Consider the following 20288-nt stretch of genomic DNA (forward strand, 5'->3'; position numbering starts at 1 on the left):
TATGTACCTGTGAAGACTTTCCCACAAGGTCTTCACCTAACGTTCAACCATTGGTACTACGACCATCATACTGGTGAGTTCTTCATTTTCCTTGGGAAAGGCTTGAAGACTAACTTTATTAGAGTTATCGATCCTATGTGGCTCGTTAACTTATCAGAGACTGACAATGACGTGCTGCTCAAGAATAAGATATTGATAGAGCGCCAAGAAGACTATAACAGAGCTATGCAGTTCCAGCGTGTCGTACGTGTATGTCACGAGTTCGGGATTCATAGTTGTCGTTATTGGGTGTCAAAGCGCTTCAAGTAAAGTAAAGACAAAGAGCTCAAAACGAGGGGGTGTTTGTTAGTGCACGGTTTTGTTGTCTCGAGTCTTTGTAATTATCGTTTGTAATTTATTAATATTTTAATATTAAGGGCATTTATGAAATTTACTTTAGTTCATTAAGGATGTTTAACAAATTAGCCAGTTCGTCTAATGTAATATCTAGTTAGTTATGTATGTTCCCATTCGTCATGGAATGTTGACAAATGGGGGCATAACGAATCAAAGATTCCTTATGCTTTTCCTTTTGAGTCTGTAAGTTAACGAATTGGATCCAATTCGTTACAGAATGTGAAATAAATTGGTTCATTCGTCTATATATAGGGTGCTTCATACCCTGTTAAATTAAGTTTTGATTTTGAGTAACGAACCTCTGTCAAAATACTCTCTCGATCAGTTCTTCACTTAAACTATTAGTAATATACATATCTAATCACCAATACATATGTGTGTGTATATATATATATATATAACCTAATTAAGAGTATAATCAAGAACTAGATCCGTTTAAGGTATTAGATCTATTAAGGTAATCGATATCGTATTGATAGATCTGAGGTGTTCACAGAATATTTGTTAATTTTGTATGTTTTACGAGTAAGGTTAGTGATGTTCAAATATTCAAATAATGTTGAAAATTAGAAATACTTCTAAGTTTTTATTTTGGGTTTCCTTATTGATCCCTAGCAAGGTTGCATATTTGATTATTTATGCTTGATTATTTGTCTTGTGATTTATTTCTCGAGCAATCTTGTACTTCGAGTAAGCATCCTTTATTTTATTTACTTAGGATTATTTTTAATTAACTTTATAATTTCTGAACAAATTCTGGAACGAGCAATCTTGGAAAGATAGACTTTACCTAGCAAGCTTTGTAAATTATCCTTACCTAGCAAACTTTGTGAATAAAGTTTTCCGAGCAAGGTTTGTAAAATATGCTTTATCAAGCAAGGTTTTAAAGGGGAAGATATTTATTTGGATATTTTGACAGCTTGACAGCCTTTTCCCACTAAAAGACAAAATGCATTTAAAAGCCACCTTCAAAAAGGTATATAAGAGGGACTTAGAGAAATTTTTATTTCACTTCTCCCTCTTCCCACTATTACATTATTGCCTGTACTCACTCCTTCCAGAATTTCAATTGTTTTATTATTTTCCTAACCTAATTTGGTCAGCCCACTTAATCTGACTCGATAAGATTCAATTGAATGTTTTCCGACAATGATTATGTGTATTTACACTATCAATCTCATCTTAACTGATATCTCTGTTTTTCTCTTAAGGTTATAATCCGACTATTTACTTCTTCAAATTCTAACCTAAAACGTTTTAAAGTTATGAACTTTTTGACTAATTTCTACTTTGAATCTTTTTTTGATTGTGTATGTACAGATATGGCGGGTGTACAACATATCCGTTCGAGAATAAACACAATATGTGTGCTCTTGTATGAGTAACCGATGATAACCGCCCTGTGGAGCAAATGATACGATGGTTAAAACTGACTAATATCCGTTTTACCCTAACAAGGAGTTCAGTTATCTACAGGAATCACCAGTTGCACTTTTGGCACTCTGCCGAATTACATGACGATGCAAGAGGTCGGCGAATAGAGGCTACCGTGGCACGCCATGAGATCTAACTGAAGAACTTATACGGGCAAGCCTGCAACCTCTATACAACGTGGAGAACCCCCATACACTTCAAAACTAATCGATTATTAAAGATATTCCAAACCACAGTAGGATATCAAGGTGATGTCCACGAGGGGCAATTCAAGAAGGGCATGTTCCTTAATTTGTACTGATTTTTATATATCACACTGTACAAGGACTTGGACCGAGGAAAGGATCATGGACTCTGATGAGTCGTGACCTTGCTAATGCCACATTCGTTCTCGTCTTTAGATAGCCATTTAATTTTTCAAAGATGATCTTTGAGGGATTAGCTGCTAATTTGAGGAAGGAGGATAAAGATAAGTTTTTGGCATATCTGAGATTTCTGCAAATAATCATCAAAAGGGTTTTACCATACTTGCCAACCATTGGCACCACACACATTTTGCAAGACCCAAGTGTAAATAAATGAATAGCGAAGTTGGCTTCCACAAGCCGCTTCAACCCTAATGTGGAGTTTGACATATTACCTTGGTTATTGGATAATAATTTGGGTATCATGCATGTTCCATACTTAACTTCTGAGGAGGAGGAGGATGAGAGTGATGACGAGTTTGATGATGATTCTGACGATGGTGATGATGGATGATGAGGAGATAATGATGTAGGTGATTAAGGAAATGTTGGTGGAAATGTGATTGATGAAGTTGATGCTGCACAAGCACAAGGGGGGAGAACTTAAACCAGCCCTTACCTACACCACCAGCCACACCAATTAGCCCACCCCAACAAACACCATCCCCACCACCACAAAATGAACCTTTTATTCAATCCCCAGCCTTACAGACACAATCACCACCAAGCCAAACACATAGCCCACCCCAAATCCAAAACCAAGATCAAATCCAATCACAAACCCAAAGCCCACCTCAAGACCAAAACCAACCCATTATCCCACCCCAAGACCTACCCTGTCATGAACCATACATTCCACAACATGTCCCTGTTCACCTACTCAACCTACCAAATACACCTTACTAATCTCCAACCCAGTCCTAAACCTTAGACCAACTAAACCAACCAACCTTTGAAATTATTCATACCCACAAACCCTTACCATCAATCCAAGACATAAATCCACTACCCTCAACAAGCACTAATATTTTGAAAGCCCAAGCCCTACCCATGAAAAAATCCCAACCCATGAACCATTCCAACCCCAAACTTATCCATTTTCAGATCCACCAACCTGATCCCCTTACCCTGGTGCTATGTTGTTTAGCATATACATGGATGAAGTGGTAAAAAATGTTGATTTAAGGAGACATAATGAAGATCTTAAAAGGGAGAATGATGAGTTGAAAGCACATTTGGCACAATCTTAAAACCGAATTAAAACCCTGGAGGCTGAGGTCGAGAAGACCACAACTATACCAAAATAGGGGGAAAATCTTTGTGTTGCCAATGATGTGAGAGATGAGGTTGTTGAGGAAGACATACTAAAAAATCTTTGTGATTTTATGGAAATGATAATGAGGATGATGATAGCGATGAGAGGAGAGTTGATGATTGTGATTATGATGCAGACCAATCAGATGGTGGAGAGCAAGAATATGATATTGAAGATGTGATAACAAAGAAGAATGTGGATGAGGAGGTAATTGAGAAGGAGATGGATGATGATGTGAATGTAGAAGATGTGCAGACTGATAATATCTTGACCCCTTAAGCCATAGCAACTGATGCTATCAGTACTGAAACTCACAAATGTTTTGATTGATGAAGGAAGAGATACTGAAGAGGTGGTATTAACTGATGAAAATGTCAATGATGAAACCTCCAAATTGAAGAAGGGAAATGATATTGATGAGTAAATGAGAGATCGGTTTAATGATATTGACAACTTTCCCAATGAATCTGATGAGATGAAGGAATCTGAACGAGAAAGGAGGAGAAAAGCAAAAGGAAAATCCATAGCTGAGAATGAAGAGCAAGTGGAAAAAGTAAACAAATCAATTGATGATGTGTTGGATAAAGATAAAATTGATGAGCAAGCTGCCAAAAGGCATGCTGACACCTTGAGAGAAACTTAGGAAAGAGAAAGGATTGCTAGATCTTTAACTGAGCAGGAGTTTGTTGAACATGAAATATTATTTGGAGAGGCTCAGATTCAGAAGAATTTAAATGAAGAAGGGGAACTTGATCAAGATGTAATTGAAAGCTTGATCAAGTTGAGACAAATAGAAGAAGTTGATAATACTCTAGCCCTTGTGATTGTTAATCTTAGGAAGACTGATGAAGAGGCACCTACTTCTACCACTGCTGATAATATTACTGAAGATTCAAACAAGCAGATGGTAACTAATGATGCTGATGAGCCCATAATTGGAAAACTATCAAAGAAATGGGTTAAATATGCTGAAAAGATGGCAGAAGAGGAAAAGGGGAAATGGGTAAAAGATGACTTAGATGATAAATTTGGAAAAAAATATACCAGGAGAAGAAGTAGGTATGATGGAAGAGATGACAGTGAAGATGAACCACTGAAGAAGAAGGCTAAAAAGGATGATAAGCCTGAATATTTTGTTGAAAGTCCCAAGGATACAAAAAGCCCTGTCCATGTTGTTCCTTTACAAGTGGTCATGCCATATGATTTTGTCAATGAACCAAGAATTGAAGCTCTGGATGACTTCTCTGATGAAGCTGATGACACTGTTGACTCCCCTGATGTGACAATGACTGATGAACATAGGGAGAATATACAGTCTATGTTAAATGAAGCAAGTGATGCAAGGAGGAATCATCCTATAATTATAGGATTGATGAAGCATTTTTACAAGTTTGAATCCCTGGCTCAGTTAACTGATAAAGAGCTACAGGAGTTGTTAGATGGTGAAGTGAGGGACATTAAGAAGAGGATGGAATAGAAGAATCAAGATTCCTTGAAATATAGGACATACTTGAAAATTCATGGATTTTCTGATAAAGACTTGAGCAAGATGACGTTTGATGAGCTTGAAAATGCATATTTGACTACTGTTGAAACTGTGGAGAGAGAATAATTGGAGAGATTGAGGAAAGAAACAAGCCTTTCAAGGGAACAAGTTGAAGCTCAATTTAGAAAATTTTCAAGCAAAGATGAATCTGAAAAATCTGCCAAAACACCAAGGGTTGTAACACTAGCTGAAAAGGAAGGGACTGAAAGAAAGAAGAAGTGGGAAGAGGAGAGAGTAACTTTATTTGACAGATTGATGGAAGCATAGGAAAGAGGAAATGAAACGAAAAATTTGAACATGTCTGAAAAGTTGTTTAGGCTAGAAGCTGAAATGAAGAAGCATGAACAAGAAAAGACTGAAACTTCAAAATCTTCCAAGGTTCCACCTTTTGTATTTGTGAAACATGAACCTGTTGAACACTTAAAGCCATGGGATGATGAGAACAAGATCAAGACCCTGAAAGGCTTGATTCTTAGTAAAGGGATGGCTGGAAGTGTATTTGACAATCTTGGAAAGGGCCAACTCAAGGAGTTATTCTATGAGCAAAAGATTTAATGGGAAAGATTGGAGGCTAAACAAAGAGACCTCAGAAATTTTGACTGTGGACCAAGGTTAGAAAGATTTATCCATGCTGGTCAGCTTGGTGATGAGAGGGTGATGGGAATGATAACAAGACTATCTAGAGAAGGAGGAGAAAACTTTCTAGATCTGATGATGACGCCCAAGGAGATGGTAACTGCCATGTTTGAAAAGAGATTTGGGCATGTGAGGGCCTCTGAACCTAAGAAGAAAACAATTACTATGCCCTCAGCTATAAGTGTCCCAAATTCCACCACTAGAGCCTCTCTTCAAAGATAACAAAGGCCACCTTCTGATGTGGACCTACCAAGCAGGCTATACTATAATACACATACTGATACATTAAAAGTAGTCATGTCTAGTGGTGAGTTGAAGGAGGTATTTTTAGAGATGATTTCCCGCAGTTCAAGAAAGAATAACTGGCTGAGATGGCAACCATGAACCTGTATGACTACTATGACATACATAGGTTTGTTGGAAGACAAAGATATGACTTATCTAAACATCTCAAGGATCAAGCCAGATAATGGTTCCCTATGCTTAATAAGAAGAGAAAATTGAAATGTCTGAGTATGAGAGGAGCAGGAGATTGAAGAAGATAAGGGAGATCAAGTTTACTAAATAAATATTCAAAGCAGAAAGAAAAGGCAAAAATCCCCTTGCAAACATGATGGAATGTTTAAATATGAGGCGGAAGATGTCAAGACCAAACTGTGAAGTCTAGAGAAATGGAAGGATAGCAAGTGTTGATGTTGATAACAAAGATGGATCCTTCATTCTCAGAAACTCTGATGGACGAGTCTTGGGCATCATAAAGGAAGATACTGACTTCAAATTCCTGCATGTGGAAGATCCCAATGACATAATCAGATAGGATATTCCCATTGATAATCCAAACCACGCGCAGTTATTTATCTTTAAAGAAAGTGCTGCAAGTGTCAAGTTGGCTAGGAGACAAGAAGCCTCAAGCTCAAGGAGATGAAGATTATTTTTATAACTTAGGTTTGCTTTGTAATGTTCATGGGACAGAATTTCCAACTTGTAATATTTGTTTTGGTTATGATATGTAATTTCTTTTGAAATTTGATGTGTATTTTGGCTAAGTTTATGTAACCTTAGAGGTGTTTTTGTACTGCTGAGGTTGTTCCAATCTAGGGGAGATTGTTGGGATGAGAAAATGGCTAAAGAAAGATTGGAAACTTCTCAACCTATCAATAAACAGCTAAGTATGGACTCCGAGCAAGCTCAGACCTCCCAGCAAGGTTTTACTTATCCTAGAAAGGTATTTTTCCTTCCGGGCAAAGTTATCTTCTAGAAGTCCTCATAAGTGTTAATCCGAGCAAGATTCATTTTGTCTAGCAAGTTCGTTCTTCAAGCCAAGCAAGGTTTGTTTTCCTAGCAAACAATTGGCTAAAACCAAGCTAAAGTCAAATCTAGCAAGGTTTATTCATAATAAACAGTAGTCCCAACAAGGTTGAAGGAAGTTGATCGAGAAACAAGTTAAGGACTTCTAACGAGCAAGGTTCAACTCCTAGCAAAGCTACAGTGTTACCAGCACACTCTGATTTGCTGAATAAGTTATTATTAACAATGAGTTGAAGGGATCCCTGAAGAACAAGTTTTCTAGTGGGATTATATCGAGCAAAGTTTGATATAATCAAGAGGATTGAACTCTGCTAGATGAATATTTTAATTTGAAAATATTATAAGTAAAGTCTGCCCAAATAACTGTTTACCAGCACACTTCATGGTTAACAAATCTGCTCGACAAAGTTTCATGCTGCAAAGTTTGCCTGAGGACTTGTTTTACACATAGCATTTATTGTAATAGCTTTAATTATGTACGGGTCATTAGGGTTTCCAGATATGGAATGTCAGATGTCAAGTCAGGTCTATAAAAGGAATAACATAGGGCACGCCAATGACACAACTTTGGACACCTAGACATTTCACCTGATATTGATTGTGACGGTTGTCATTATCTCGTACGAATAAAACATTCCATTCTGAAACCCTAATCGATTTCCTTTTCCATCTGACATATTACATATCAATGGAAATCTTTTAAGTTATAGTGTGTGTTTGTTACATTTGTGTTTTGTTAGCAACATTTAGTGTGTTAGTGATTCCGCCATTAACATAACTATTGTTCTTTCCTAATTTAGCAAGTCGTTAACCTTCTTGTCGACACTTTTAGTGTGGGTTACGACATAGTGATTGAGCGATATAATTAGGACCGACAGAGTGAATATAATTATTTCTAATATAATTTGGACTAGTTTGAAAATGAGGACTTATATTGTTTATATTTATGTTTCTAGTCCATGTTCTTTGTTCAAGATGTCCATTCCATGTTAATTAATATATGTATTATATATGATGAGTGTTTGTTGCAGTCATGGCTGATCAAGCACCATTGATATTTGTTGATACTCACAACATTGTTGGATGTTTATATGATCCACCTCTTGTCCACAAGGAGTTCAAGTCAATGATCGTGGGGGTTAACGCGTGCAGTATTTCTCATGCTTTACGAGAAACTCCTGTCATTTGCAAGAAGTTGGTGACAGATTTTTGGAATAGTGCTTCCATTAACCAGAGAAGTGTTTGGGGGGTGATTGAATCAAAGATCCAGAAGAAGCCTATTATCATCTCAGAGGCTATTATTTGTGAGGTTTGGTTGTTTGGTGATCAACCAGATTATCCAACAGATACTCTACTGATGTTGTTACTGAAATAGCTCTAAGAATGGAATATGAAGGATCCTACCCTCCAGCCATCAAGAAGCTATTCCATCCATTCTGGAGGTTCTTGATTCACACATTCTTCACGTGTGTCTCAGGACAAAAGGGGGGGTTCTGATGAGATAAGCCACATTCATATGTCGGTTGTGGTTGCTTTGATCATGGACTGGAACTACAATTATTCCAAGTTTGTGTTCGATGAAATGATAAGCAACCTCAAAGACAAGAAGAAAGAGATGTTCCTGATGTAGCCGAGGTTTTTACAGATGATATTTGAGTCACTCTATCCTGACCTCGTCAAATCTGTAGAGATGCTAGATCTGAAAGCTATGGGTCCTAACATGTTCGGGTTGATGAAGCAGTCACGAAATGGGGCTAAAGTGGTATACAAAGGACTTCACAAAGTGGTCAAATTTGGAAGATTTGCTTAAACTGAGGCTACACTACCAGTTCTAGTGCCTCAACTGCTGATGAACATGTAACACCGACTCAGAGGTTCACAACATCTTATAAGAAAATTTCTGATGATGATGAGCCGGGTAGCTCTACATCACAACACATGGAGACTGAGCACCAGGAAGCACAAGCTTTACCTACTAGTGATCAATTGAAAGAGTTTGAGGCATTTAAAGATCAGCTCCAGTCGACTGCATTGAAACTTCCTCAATCAGTCACTACGACACAAGATGATGATGATGATATTCAAGAAGAACCAGTCACTGATATCATTCCACGAAAAAAGCGAAAGAAAGATCCGAGACCAGTTGTGCTGGTTACTGACACTACCCCAACAAGCTAACCAAAATATTATGAGCCTGAAACAATTGAAGCTCAAGTTGATCAAGGTCCGTCCACTGATGATCAACGAACTCAAGAACAGATATTTGATGATATTACTCATGAGTTCGAGTTTGAAGCCCATATTTAGTCCACAGATGAACCATCGGGATCGTCTGACCCAATTGGTCAACAAATTTCAAGCGCCGCAGATAAGATTGCACACATTTTGGCAATGCAAGACAAGTTTCTACAAGATATGGGCAAGGGAATTGCTTTTAAGCTGAACCTATTGATGCACAGGCCTTACAACGAAGAGTCTTTGAACTTGAAGAATACTCGGTTGTTAAGGATGTACAAATCCAAGAGCTTGAAGCAAGTAATTCTGATAAAGATTTAAATATCAATGAACTTCAAGTAAATATGGGGGGTCTCACTGCTATATACTTAGATCTCTAGCAAAAGCTTATTCAGAAATTTGGAGATGAACTTAAAAGAGGTGAGGACATTGCTGAAAAGACAACTGGCGATAGTCAAAGTGGTGGTTCCGGCGTGCGCACTACGTCTAATGTTGATTCTTCCGAAACACTAGAACAATATCTTGTCGCTCCTCCAAAGAAAACCGAACAAAGTGGGAGAATACAAAAAAAGATTCTTATTATGAAGAACTCAAACCAGAATGTGGAGTCTTCCAATCACCCTGATAAATTCATCGTTAAATTCAAAAGGAGATTTTCTGACAAGTATGGTGATCGATCAGGCATCGTGTCATGGGAATTCGATATTGATAAAGCTATGTGGTGGGTGAAAAGGAGGTCTAGAAATATTGAATACTACAGGAAGATGAAAGACTTTGGGTTATGGGCAAGGGTTTACTAAAGTGACTTGATCAACGCTCCTTTTCACAACCCCAACATTGACAAGAAGGCCACTGACTTCTAGAACATATTAAGGAATTAAGTCGATCGAGGATGCCGAATATGACTACAGCAAAATCATTGTTAAAGAAAGCCAAAGGAGTCGATATCCAAATACCGGGAAAACTATGGTTAACGTGATGTGGCCGGCTACTAAAAGGGCGGCACACATTCCACTTTCTACCTGAATTCCCGATGGTGCCCTAGATGAGATGACATTTTGGGCATATGATGGTGAGACAACAACGGTCGTCATTCTTCTAAGAAAGGAGCAGATCAAATTTGTTGATCCACGTGACTTGTTGAAATTCGGAGAAAAAGATATTAAAACTCAGCAATTTTCAAATCATGGCTGAACCGTTGTACGAGCCATCCGCTAAGGAATACACAAGAATGGTTGGATCGATTATACGTACAGGTTTAAGGGCTGGTGCATACAAGGAAGCGGATGCAAATATACTTGAACACGATTGGTAGTGAAGATACAAACCAAGGGGGAGATTGTTGGGCTATTATTAATATTGTTTGTATTTTGTTATTGGGCTTACATTGTAAACCGATATCACATGGATCTCGGTGGGCTTTTGGGTAGTGTTGGGCTTGTATGTAGTCTCTAAATAAACCATGTAACTAGGTTTACTAGAAGACTAGACGTAATAGAGAGAAACGAGTGAAGTATTGGCTGTTTGTAACTCGTTGTGCTTAAGCACCGGACATTTAATATACGTGTTTTGAAGTAGATTCATCGTGTTCTTATTGTGTTTGTTTGCATCATATTGAATCAACTCGTGTTAGAGTCCGCCTAATCACGAGATTAGGTGATATAACATTGAAAGATCTGTTCAAAGGACTTACAATACCACCGCCAATAACCTTACCAAAACTAGCCGAACTAACCAAGGCCTACGTCTCCACAATTAACAAAAACCTAGCCGAACCAGCATCCCAACAACCACCACGACCCTTATCTATACCAACATCCAAAAAGACTATCCATTTGGCTCTCTTTGTCAAAAAGAAAAACCAAATGTCTTCAAAAATAAAACCACCACCCAATGTAATTTTTTTCCATGCAACATATGCCCACGTTGAACAAATTTAAGCTTAAAACCTCTAACCCAAATTCAGCAAATCATGCACCACTTCAAGCTGGTAACATCCCATCAAAACTAAAATCGGCGCATAAACCAAGGCCAACACCAGAACTTTTCCCAACCTTCCATCGCCCCGCATGGAACTCCGAATCATCGTTTGAAGGTGAAGTTGGTAGAAGGGAGTGGCGCCCACCATGGTATCACGTCGCAATTCAGCCGAATGCCACGAAAATACACAAGTGCCGATCACCTTGGCGGGTCGTTGTGACTGCACCAAATGCGGATGGAAGAGTCGAATGGGGACCACCGTGGAAAACACTTTCCGTTCTTGAGGACAAGAACGTTTTGAAGGGGTGAAGAATTGATATGATCATAAATATTATTTAAGTTTAATATAACAATAAGTTTATCTTTTATTTAGTTTTCTTATTGTATTATAGTTAGGTTTCGTTATTGGTTTATTTTTCCCATTTTCATGTCTTTCTTTTCCTATAAATTGTAATCCAAGTTTGAGAATTAAAATAAGAAAATAATAAGAAAATTTGTCTCAAGTTTGGTTTCTCTTCTTCTTTTTTGTTCTTGGAGCCTAACCCACTCTACGAGTCTATCAGGAGATTGACCATCTCGAATCGGTCTATATCAATTTGGTTCTTTCATCGATCATCCTCATGCCTCCTTCGACGCGTGAAGACCTTATCATGGCCATGGTTGAAAAAATCGATCGACTATTGATTAATCAGCAAAACTAAATCGTTGCTCAACAAGCTGCCATAGCCAAGTTCAACTTGACTCTCTCACTACCACCATGATCCAAATCACCGCTAACCTTACCGTCGCCCTCGCCAAAATTTTCGGCACCTCTTCGACAATAACTGTCCCACAACCAACCTCTATAGTTGTTATTCCGTCATCGACACCAAAACCTACAACATTAGTTCCAAAACCCGAACCAAATGTTGACAACAATTCAAGGTTAAAGATACCTTGGGATGATTTTGAGCCAATTGTACACACCTAAGGCTTATATGCACCATCTGTTAGTGTTAGGGGTGCATAAGTATTTGTGGATCCGCATATTGTGCGTTCCAAATGGTATGAAATTGTTATCACCCCTTGGCAACCTTCTAGTGACTTGAGATCTCATCACAAGCTGTGAATTTGGTATGTGGAAATCGTCCAATTGGTGTTATGTCTCGAAGCTCTACTGTGGACAGCATTACATCAATCAAGTGCACAATCGGAACACGGGAATGGCGGCCACCATGGAAAACACGTTCCATTCTTAAGGATAGGAACATTTGAAGAGGCGAGGAATTAATACGATCATAACTATTATTTAATTATAATATATCAATTAAGTTGATTTATTATTTAGTTTCCTTATTGTATTATAACTAGGTTTCCTTAATGTTTATATTTTCCTATTTTTATGTATTTTTTTATATAAATTCAAATATTTGTTTGAGAAAAAGAATACGAAAAATAATAAAGAAATTTATCTCAAGTTTGGTTTCTCTTCTTCTTCTCTTCTTCTTGGAGCTTAACCCACACTACGGGTGTATCGGGAGATTGGCCATCTCGAATAGGTCTCTATCACATTCACTACTAATTCTCTACTCAAATTTTAACAAAAAATACAAACCCAATATGAATCCATTCAATTCAACCCCATAAGGTTCAGTTTTAGCCAATGTGCATAATTGAAACCGACTCAACTGAGCCACTCCCGAGCACCACCCAACCAACTCAACCAACCACCAACTATGAAGTCGGTGTTTATTTCGGAACATGGTAAACTACATGAACCCTATTACATAAGCCCAACTAAAACACCGGTGTTACAACTACCTTAGAGTTGGTTCGACTATGAACATGGTCGGTTTCCGTTTGGTTCCCAAGACAAGACGACACAACCCGGGCCGAACCAACGTGCAAAACTATCACACAAAAAGAAATACGTGGGTGAACCTTGGAGAAAAAAAAAGTTTGGTCGTGAAATCAAGAGAAGACGTATGCACTTGCACAATCGTGGATCGCGATCTTGAAAATTTCCGAATTATGTAAATGTTTAGTAATATTTTTTTTCTTTTAATAATAATATTAAAGTTTACTAACTTTTTTCTAACTTTTGTTAGCCAACTATCAAAGTGCCAACACTTTTTGGACAAAACTTCGGGTACTTTTTTTCAACTAATGGGCAAAGGAAAAGACTACCCGGATAAGGACTCTATATCAAAAAAGTGGACCGATATAAACACCAAATACCAACTCTTTCAATCAATTTACAAACGCATAAAAACTGGGTGGGCTGGCGTGCCAATGATGTATACGTCATTGAAAAGGAGTTGGATGAGTATCAAAGTGCCTGAGGCGCCTTCCAATACATGAATTGTTAGAAGCATCTTTGTGGTCACCCTAAGTGGGACGTTGTACTCCCCGTCACGTCCGAAAGTAGGTGGCGACCAAAAAGGACCAAAACTTTATCTTCGGTTGATCTAGAAACACCAACGTTTGATGCTCGGAACTTCCCCTTAAACAATAATGATTTCGTGGAAAATGAGGAGGATATAGAGCTCCCTCGTCTGTTCGATAGAAGAAATGGTGGAAAAGGGAAACGGTTGAGCCGTAATCGGTAGATGCGGGTGTTGAATTGAAAGACTAATTCGTAGAAATGAACCGTCGGCCTCAAGATATACGCGACATTGGGTAATTGGACCTAGTTTAACCAAGAGATAAAGTAAATGAGGGGGTTGACAATATAATGAAAGAGTGGCAAATGATGATGAGCCTCAACTATTGAAAAAGGGATGTAATCTTCATACACCAACCAGATATGTCTATATGGCTCGTATAGGCCTATACGGCCGTATTGGGTACGAATGACTGACAATGGGACAAAAAAATAACTTTTTGCAGCCTATACGACCGTATAGACCTATACGAGTCGTATAAGCATTAAGTGGCTCGTATTTCTCCCTGACATGCCATAAAACCTATACGGTCGTATGGGATTATACGACCGTATAATAAACATTTGTAGAAAATTCAGACTGCCTTTTGACCACTGTTAATCGCTGACGGAAAATGAATATACGAGCCTATACGATCCGTATAGTGCTATACGACCCGTATAGACAGATTTTTAGTTCTCTAAGCTTAAAACATGATAGATTTTATGATGGTTACTTCAAGTATTTTATGGTGAACTAGTTACTTTTATGTATGTGGACGATGTATGTGAACTAGTTACTTTTATGTATGTGAACTAGTTACTTTTATGTATACGACCCGTATAGACAGATTTTTAGTTCTCTAAGCTTAAAACATGATAGATTTTATGATGGTTACTTCAAGTATTTTATGGTGAACTAGTTACTTTTATGTATGTGGACCATGTGTTGAAACATGATGTATTTTCAGGTGCACTTTTATTTTAATTTATCTGAACCAGATGTTTATCTATGTTTTGGCCAAATGTTTTCTTGTTTGCTTAATCATTGATTGATTATTGTGTATAGAGTATTATAAAGTGTAACATAATATAGTCTTAAACGATGTTCTTGTGGTACAACTACAAATTACTTAGCCATACGTGTTATTTAATAATTCTATATAAGTGAAACAACACATGAAATGGTCGAAAAGAAGAATGTTTAAAATTGGTAAAAAAACATACGGTGCAAGTCAGATAATATATCAATTTTTTTTCAAAAAAAAAATGTCTATATGCCGTATAGGCCTATACGACCCGTATAGGCCTATACGACCCGTAGGTCGTATATGCCTATACGACCCGTATAGAGTTATACGAGGCACTATAAACGATGGTTGACAAAATCAGACACAAACTGACACGATTCATGTGTTATACGACCATATAGCCATATACTAGTCGTATAGGGAAAAAATGGTGTGTGAGGATCACAAATGGTGTGGAAGGATCCTAAGCCTTTGAAAAACTCTTGTAGCACCATATAAATTTTATTTTTTAATGTTTTTCTATTTTTTTTAAACGACCAACGAACATAGAATGCATATGTACTCTGTACGAGGTGACCCAATGCTAAATGTCACCGCCAGCTGGCCAAGTTATCTCCAGATCCGGGGAAAACCCACCAGTCCGAAAGCCCACTGGTGGTAAAACTCGGTTGCCCTCAGGATCGAACTGGAGATAACTTTTTTACATTACTCGTTTTTAACATTTATTTACTTTTTTGGGTTTAAATTCATTTATTGTAATGAAATTAACAATATACTTAAAGTTTGATAATAAAAAGTTTTCATAAATAACTAAGATGTTATAACCCGGTTTAAAAGTTATCAGAATTTGGTAAGACTCAAGACCCGTTTATTTTTTTTTACTATAAAATTGTTTATTAATAATAAGTAATATTTTTTGAAAAAAAATCATATAATAATGTTTAGTATAACATATTTTATAGGATTTTCATATTAATAATTTGATAAGAATAATTTTTAATTTAATAAGATGTTATAACCCGTTTAAGGAATATCTGGGTTTGGTAAAATCCATACCCGTGAATTCAGGGAAAATAAATGAAAAGCCTCCATTTAAAAATAAAACAAATTTGATGACTCCAAAAAAAAGGGGAGCAAGCACATGACGACACATAGGATGTTTATTTTTCATTTATATAGATTGAACACACTAATTTTAAGTGAAAATGTAAATAAATTTGAAGTTAGGAGAACGAATCTCCAATCGTTTTAGGTTACATCCTTAACTGATTATAGGTTACATCCTTTTCGGTTTAGGTTTTTAAAGGGTGGACCATGGTCTGAATAAAAGAAACACTACACTTTGATCAACCAGCAAACAAAAATTCATAAAAAAGAAATTATTTAAACAAACGACTCGAAAAACAGAAACATCACACAACTCCAATTACACACCTTACACAACTTTACACAAGCATAATAATAATTAAAAAGTACAACAAGCTGTTGAACATACCAACAAACTCAAGCATAACACCTCCTGTTCCTCAAATTCATTGAACTCTTCTCCATTTGAGGTCTAGCCACCAACAAACTAATCGAAGATGGGTCCGAACTGTTGCTTCCATTCGAGTCAACGCTGCACAACACCCCCGAGTTTTTAAGAAACTGAAAGTCATCCATGGACTGCCTGTAAATTCTTGGAGATGGGTTTCTTTGCTTTGCCTTTGTTGACTCGGTCAAGCACATATAACTCGGTTTATAGTAATTGTTGCTGTTATTGTTGACTTTTTGACAAGTTCGGTCAATGGAGGGTGGAGTTGTGGTGGATGTGCACAACGATGATGAACCCGAGCTCTCGTCATTAACAAGCTCGGAACTCGGGCTAGATGTTGACCGAGTGCGCTGACCAGCGACTGGAGGGGGTTTTGCGGATATTCTAGTGGTCATGTGGTTTCGTTTGGCTTTGACAGACTCGGTTTCTGTTGACTTCTTGCTAAGTTCTTGGCTCTCTGCGTAAATCTTGGATGGGGGTGGAGTGGTTTCCAACGGGCCGGTTTGTCCCTGTTCCATAAGCTGATTCTCCCATGGCTTAGCGGACATCCACCGCTCTAACCAACTCCAACCCGAATTGTTTGTGTCGAACTGTTGGCTCTTGACCGATGTTAACGAACCGGTTGTTTTTGAGTCAAATCCAGGGTTTGACTTTTTTTGCTACATGTTGACCGAAGTAAAACCATTATAATTTCATTTAATGGCAAGGTATAATGCATTACATAGAACATCCAAAATCATATTTGTATACCTTCTGAGCAAGATCATACGCGAGTGCTCGTTCACGTTTAAATGCGCCTTCTTGCCGCATTTGAATCTTGGCTTTAACCTCTTGCAATGTTCCTCGATGATCACACCATCCTTCCTACATTTTTTAAAAATTTGAATCTCAATATTATAACAATTTTATCTAATATAGGTTTAACCATTGATTATTCATACCTCAGCTTCTTTCAAGAGCTCGGCTTGTGTGCGCCGTTCATTGAGCATGTTTTGAACCGCTTGACCTTCAATGGACATGCGAACTCGACGAGCCCTGACCCTGGCTTGGACCCTAACCAGTGCCTGCATGCACCGCAGGGTCACGGCCGCTTGTTTCCTGACCTGACGCCCTCTAACCAAAGCTTGAATCCGTACCACTCCTTTCAAAGCTCTTAATGCGCGTCTCGCCTGAGTCGAAATCAAATCATATCATTCACAAACTGTAACAATTATATATATATCCTAATCATAAATATAACTTTATAAATAACACAATACGTACGTACTATTAAATTACTTTAATAATAAATTCATACAATATACTTTTTCATTAACAAAATTAATGAAAGTTATAAGGTCATGAGCCAGCTCAAGCTCCATAAACAAAGCTCGTTTTTGACTGGAGTTGGTTTGTGATGCAGGAGCATCCGGTCCATTAGTTGGCCCGGCTCATAAGTTTGTTTTTATTTATTAATAAGGTTGTTATGTCTTTTGTTTACTCAGTTGTTTATGTTTAACAAAAGTTAATTGTAAGCGTGAAGCTTGTCACCGAATATTTCGGTTCGGGTTATTTTGATTATGATCAATTGTTCTTGAGCCATTTGAGTAAAGTCGTGGAATCAGCATCATTTGGTATCAGAGCTTTGGTTGTTCAAATGGCTCTACGTGAAGGCGAGTATTTTCTTGTTCGAAGAGTCGCCGAGCGAGGCATCGACAAGAACATTGGCGGTTCACGTGCTCGTGGTGAAGATCGACGCCCTACTCGCAGAGTCGCCGATCGAGGCAGCGACGGAGTCAATTCCGACCCACGGGATCTTAAGATGATCAAACGGCTCCGAAAACGAGTCCGAGATCTTGAAATACAACAAGAGATCAAGCGGCTCCAACAGAGGATCCGAGATCTCGAGTTGAAAGGGGAGATGCGCAAAGCGGAAACCGAGTCGAGCACTGTCGTCTGGGACGAAGGTGACGACGAAGAGCAGCATCCGTTTCACTATCACCCACCACGGTTCTATGAAGCGATCCAACAGGAAGAGTGTTTATCGGAAGACAAACCCATGTTTGATGAAGACGAGAGTAACGTCGACGAAGAAGAATGTTTGTTTTTGTAAAAGGTCCTTGGTAATCCGGTGGTCTCAGATGGTGTAACAGTGGTCAACAGTGATGTTATGGTGCACATGGGTGAAAATGCAGTTCTTGTCGATGCCAATTCATTGATACATGGAGGCGTTGAGCTGGTTGGAATTGATTAACGTATTAGGGAAAGTCCTACTATGAAATCGGAAATCAAGGAGGATTTGAACTTATCTTCACAATATTTGATATCTCCTTTAAATTTGAATTTTCAAATTGAAAAATTAGTGGGCTTTCTAAAATTGTGGATAAGATTACCAAAAATAGTGACACTTTTTCATCATTGTCAAATGTGGAGGTACATCAAAAGGATTATTATTTTATTGCCCATGATATGGTGGGTATCCAAATTCGTTTTGGATCTGCCCGACTCAGTTTTATTGAACCAACTATTTGTTACAAAAAAATGATACAAGTGAAGAGATGGTTCAATGCTTCATTTGACCCGGGTGGTATAAGTCTAGAGTTGGCAAGGCGATCGGTGAAGCGGGATTTTTTTAGGAGAGTTGTGATAATTATAATAATAATAATAATAATTCAAAATCGGGTGGATGTTCCTTTTGATTCGGGAGGCTTCATGCTGGAGACAAAACTCGAGGACGAGTTTTTATAAAAGGGGGAGTACATAAGTGAAGAACATTTCATAAAAAAGAAAAAAAGGAAGAAGAATTACCAAAAAGCCACGAAAGGCGGTTTGGATCCGAATGGCCGCCCACTCTTGTCTCACAGCTTTGAAATCCTTGGGTTGAGCCCGGACAAGCGTAGCAACCGCAGCAGAAAAGACATCAACCGAAGACGAATCCGACCCATCCGACCTGTAATTCCCTCTAAACCCCTTCCAACCATCGCCCGATGAGCTCCTCCATAACTTCCATTTCGACCCACTCTTCCCAGATTTCTCCTAAACCAAACCAAACCCAAATCAGAACCATCTTACCAAAATCATAATGATTTATTTAACTCTAACATCACCTACCTGATCCGAGGATTTCTTTGAAATTAAAGCTTTCATCCATTTTCCTGAAGCACCCATAAGAGAATATTTTGTTATGACAAAACAAACAAAGAGAGAATATGTTATTATTATTATTATTATGTCAAATGTGAACTCTAATGTATTTGTCTTCTAGTGTTTGAAATTTGAAAACTAACGGGCAACCAGTGAAATTAATATCGTGATTGATTCCCGCTCATGGAGGGACATTAAATACGTCTGGAGTTGGGTTTAACTACGAAAGTGCCATTTGAACAGTCATGAAAAGATGTGAGACGAGACTCTTGTCGGTATCATAAAAAGGTTACATGGACCTAAAAGTTTTAAATCGGGGTGTGGGTTTTGAAACATTATTTTCACCTTTCCGGTTAAAAATTAAAATCGTTGTTTCTTTTCAAATGTTGCATTCACTTTTAACTCATAATTTCATTTTTTTCATTTGATTTTGGTGAGACACCTTAATGTTATTTGACCAAACGTTATGACCTATCTATGCTTTTTACTTAAATGCAAAAGGTAATTAATTAAACAAGTAAATCCTATCTTCTTCTTTGTCGGCAATCTATATCCCCCCTATGAACTTTGTCTATGGACAAATTAAGAAAAGGTTTGCTAAGAATTCACCTCAAAATGTCCAGAGATTTTATTTTTTTTCTCATAAATAAAAGTTTTAAAAAATATTCCTTACTAACGCTCATATTTGGTTTTTTAATGACTTGTAATACACAAAGTTTTATAAAGTTCCAAATATACCGTTGAAACGTGTTTATTTTTATCTACGCGTTGACAAAAAATTTACTTAAAACGAGTTTGGTCAAATTTTATTAAACATTTATTGGACATTTTGATATCAATTTGACACCCGGTTTTGAGTAATATATATATGACAATATGTAGAAAAAATAAACAAGTCTCAGCGACATATTCGAAATTATATCTAAATTATTACAAGTTCTAAGAGAAAAAACAAATATGGATAAAATTAATTATAATAATGTAATATTAAAAAAACAATTAATAGGTCAAACATGTCGTGAAATACACATTAGATGCTAACAGGTCGTGAAAGACACGTTAGAAACTATTAGGTTGTTAAAGACGCGCGTTAAAGACAACAAG

The 20288-nt window shown here is 37.6% G+C and overlaps 1 protein-coding gene across 1 annotated transcript; it reads right to left on the reverse strand.

Moving 5' to 3' along the window:
* Positions 1-15902: 15902 nt before the first annotated feature.
* Positions 15903-19208, reverse strand: LOC143606541 (protein IQ-DOMAIN 6-like). The gene is made up of 5 exons (XM_077082283.1): positions 19152-19208; positions 18849-19076; positions 17003-17230; positions 16812-16925; positions 15903-16720 (listed from the first exon to the last, which is right to left on the reverse strand). The coding sequence occupies exons 1-5, from the start codon at positions 19206-19208 to the stop codon at positions 16031-16033; spliced, it is 1317 nt and encodes a 438-aa protein (XP_076938398.1). The 3' UTR covers positions 15903-16030.
* Between the last annotated feature and the right edge of the window lie 1080 nt (positions 19209-20288).

The sequence above is a fragment of the Bidens hawaiensis genome, unplaced genomic scaffold, assembly GCF_021521415.1.
Source record: "Bidens hawaiensis isolate Kalapana, Puna unplaced genomic scaffold, B.hawaiensis_p1.1 tig00075270_1, whole genome shotgun sequence".
In the NCBI taxonomy this organism is placed as follows: domain Eukaryota; kingdom Viridiplantae; phylum Streptophyta; class Magnoliopsida; order Asterales; family Asteraceae; genus Bidens; species Bidens hawaiensis.

What these genes read in the sequence shown, in the direction of transcription:
- LOC143606541 (XM_077082283.1), bottom strand. Translation starts at nt 19,208, where the DNA reads ATGGGTGCTTCAGGAAAATGGATGAAAGCTTTAATTTCAAAGAAATCC. An exon ending in AGCTCTTGAAAGAAGCTGAG is followed by an intron (nt 16,926 to 17,002) that starts GTATGAATAATC and finishes TAAAAAATGTAG; the next exon opens with GAAGGATGGTGTGATCATCG. An exon ending in CGTATGATCTTGCTCAGAAG is followed by an intron (nt 16,721 to 16,811) that starts GTATACAAATAT and finishes GTCAACATGTAG; the next exon opens with CAAAAAAAGTCAAACCCTGG.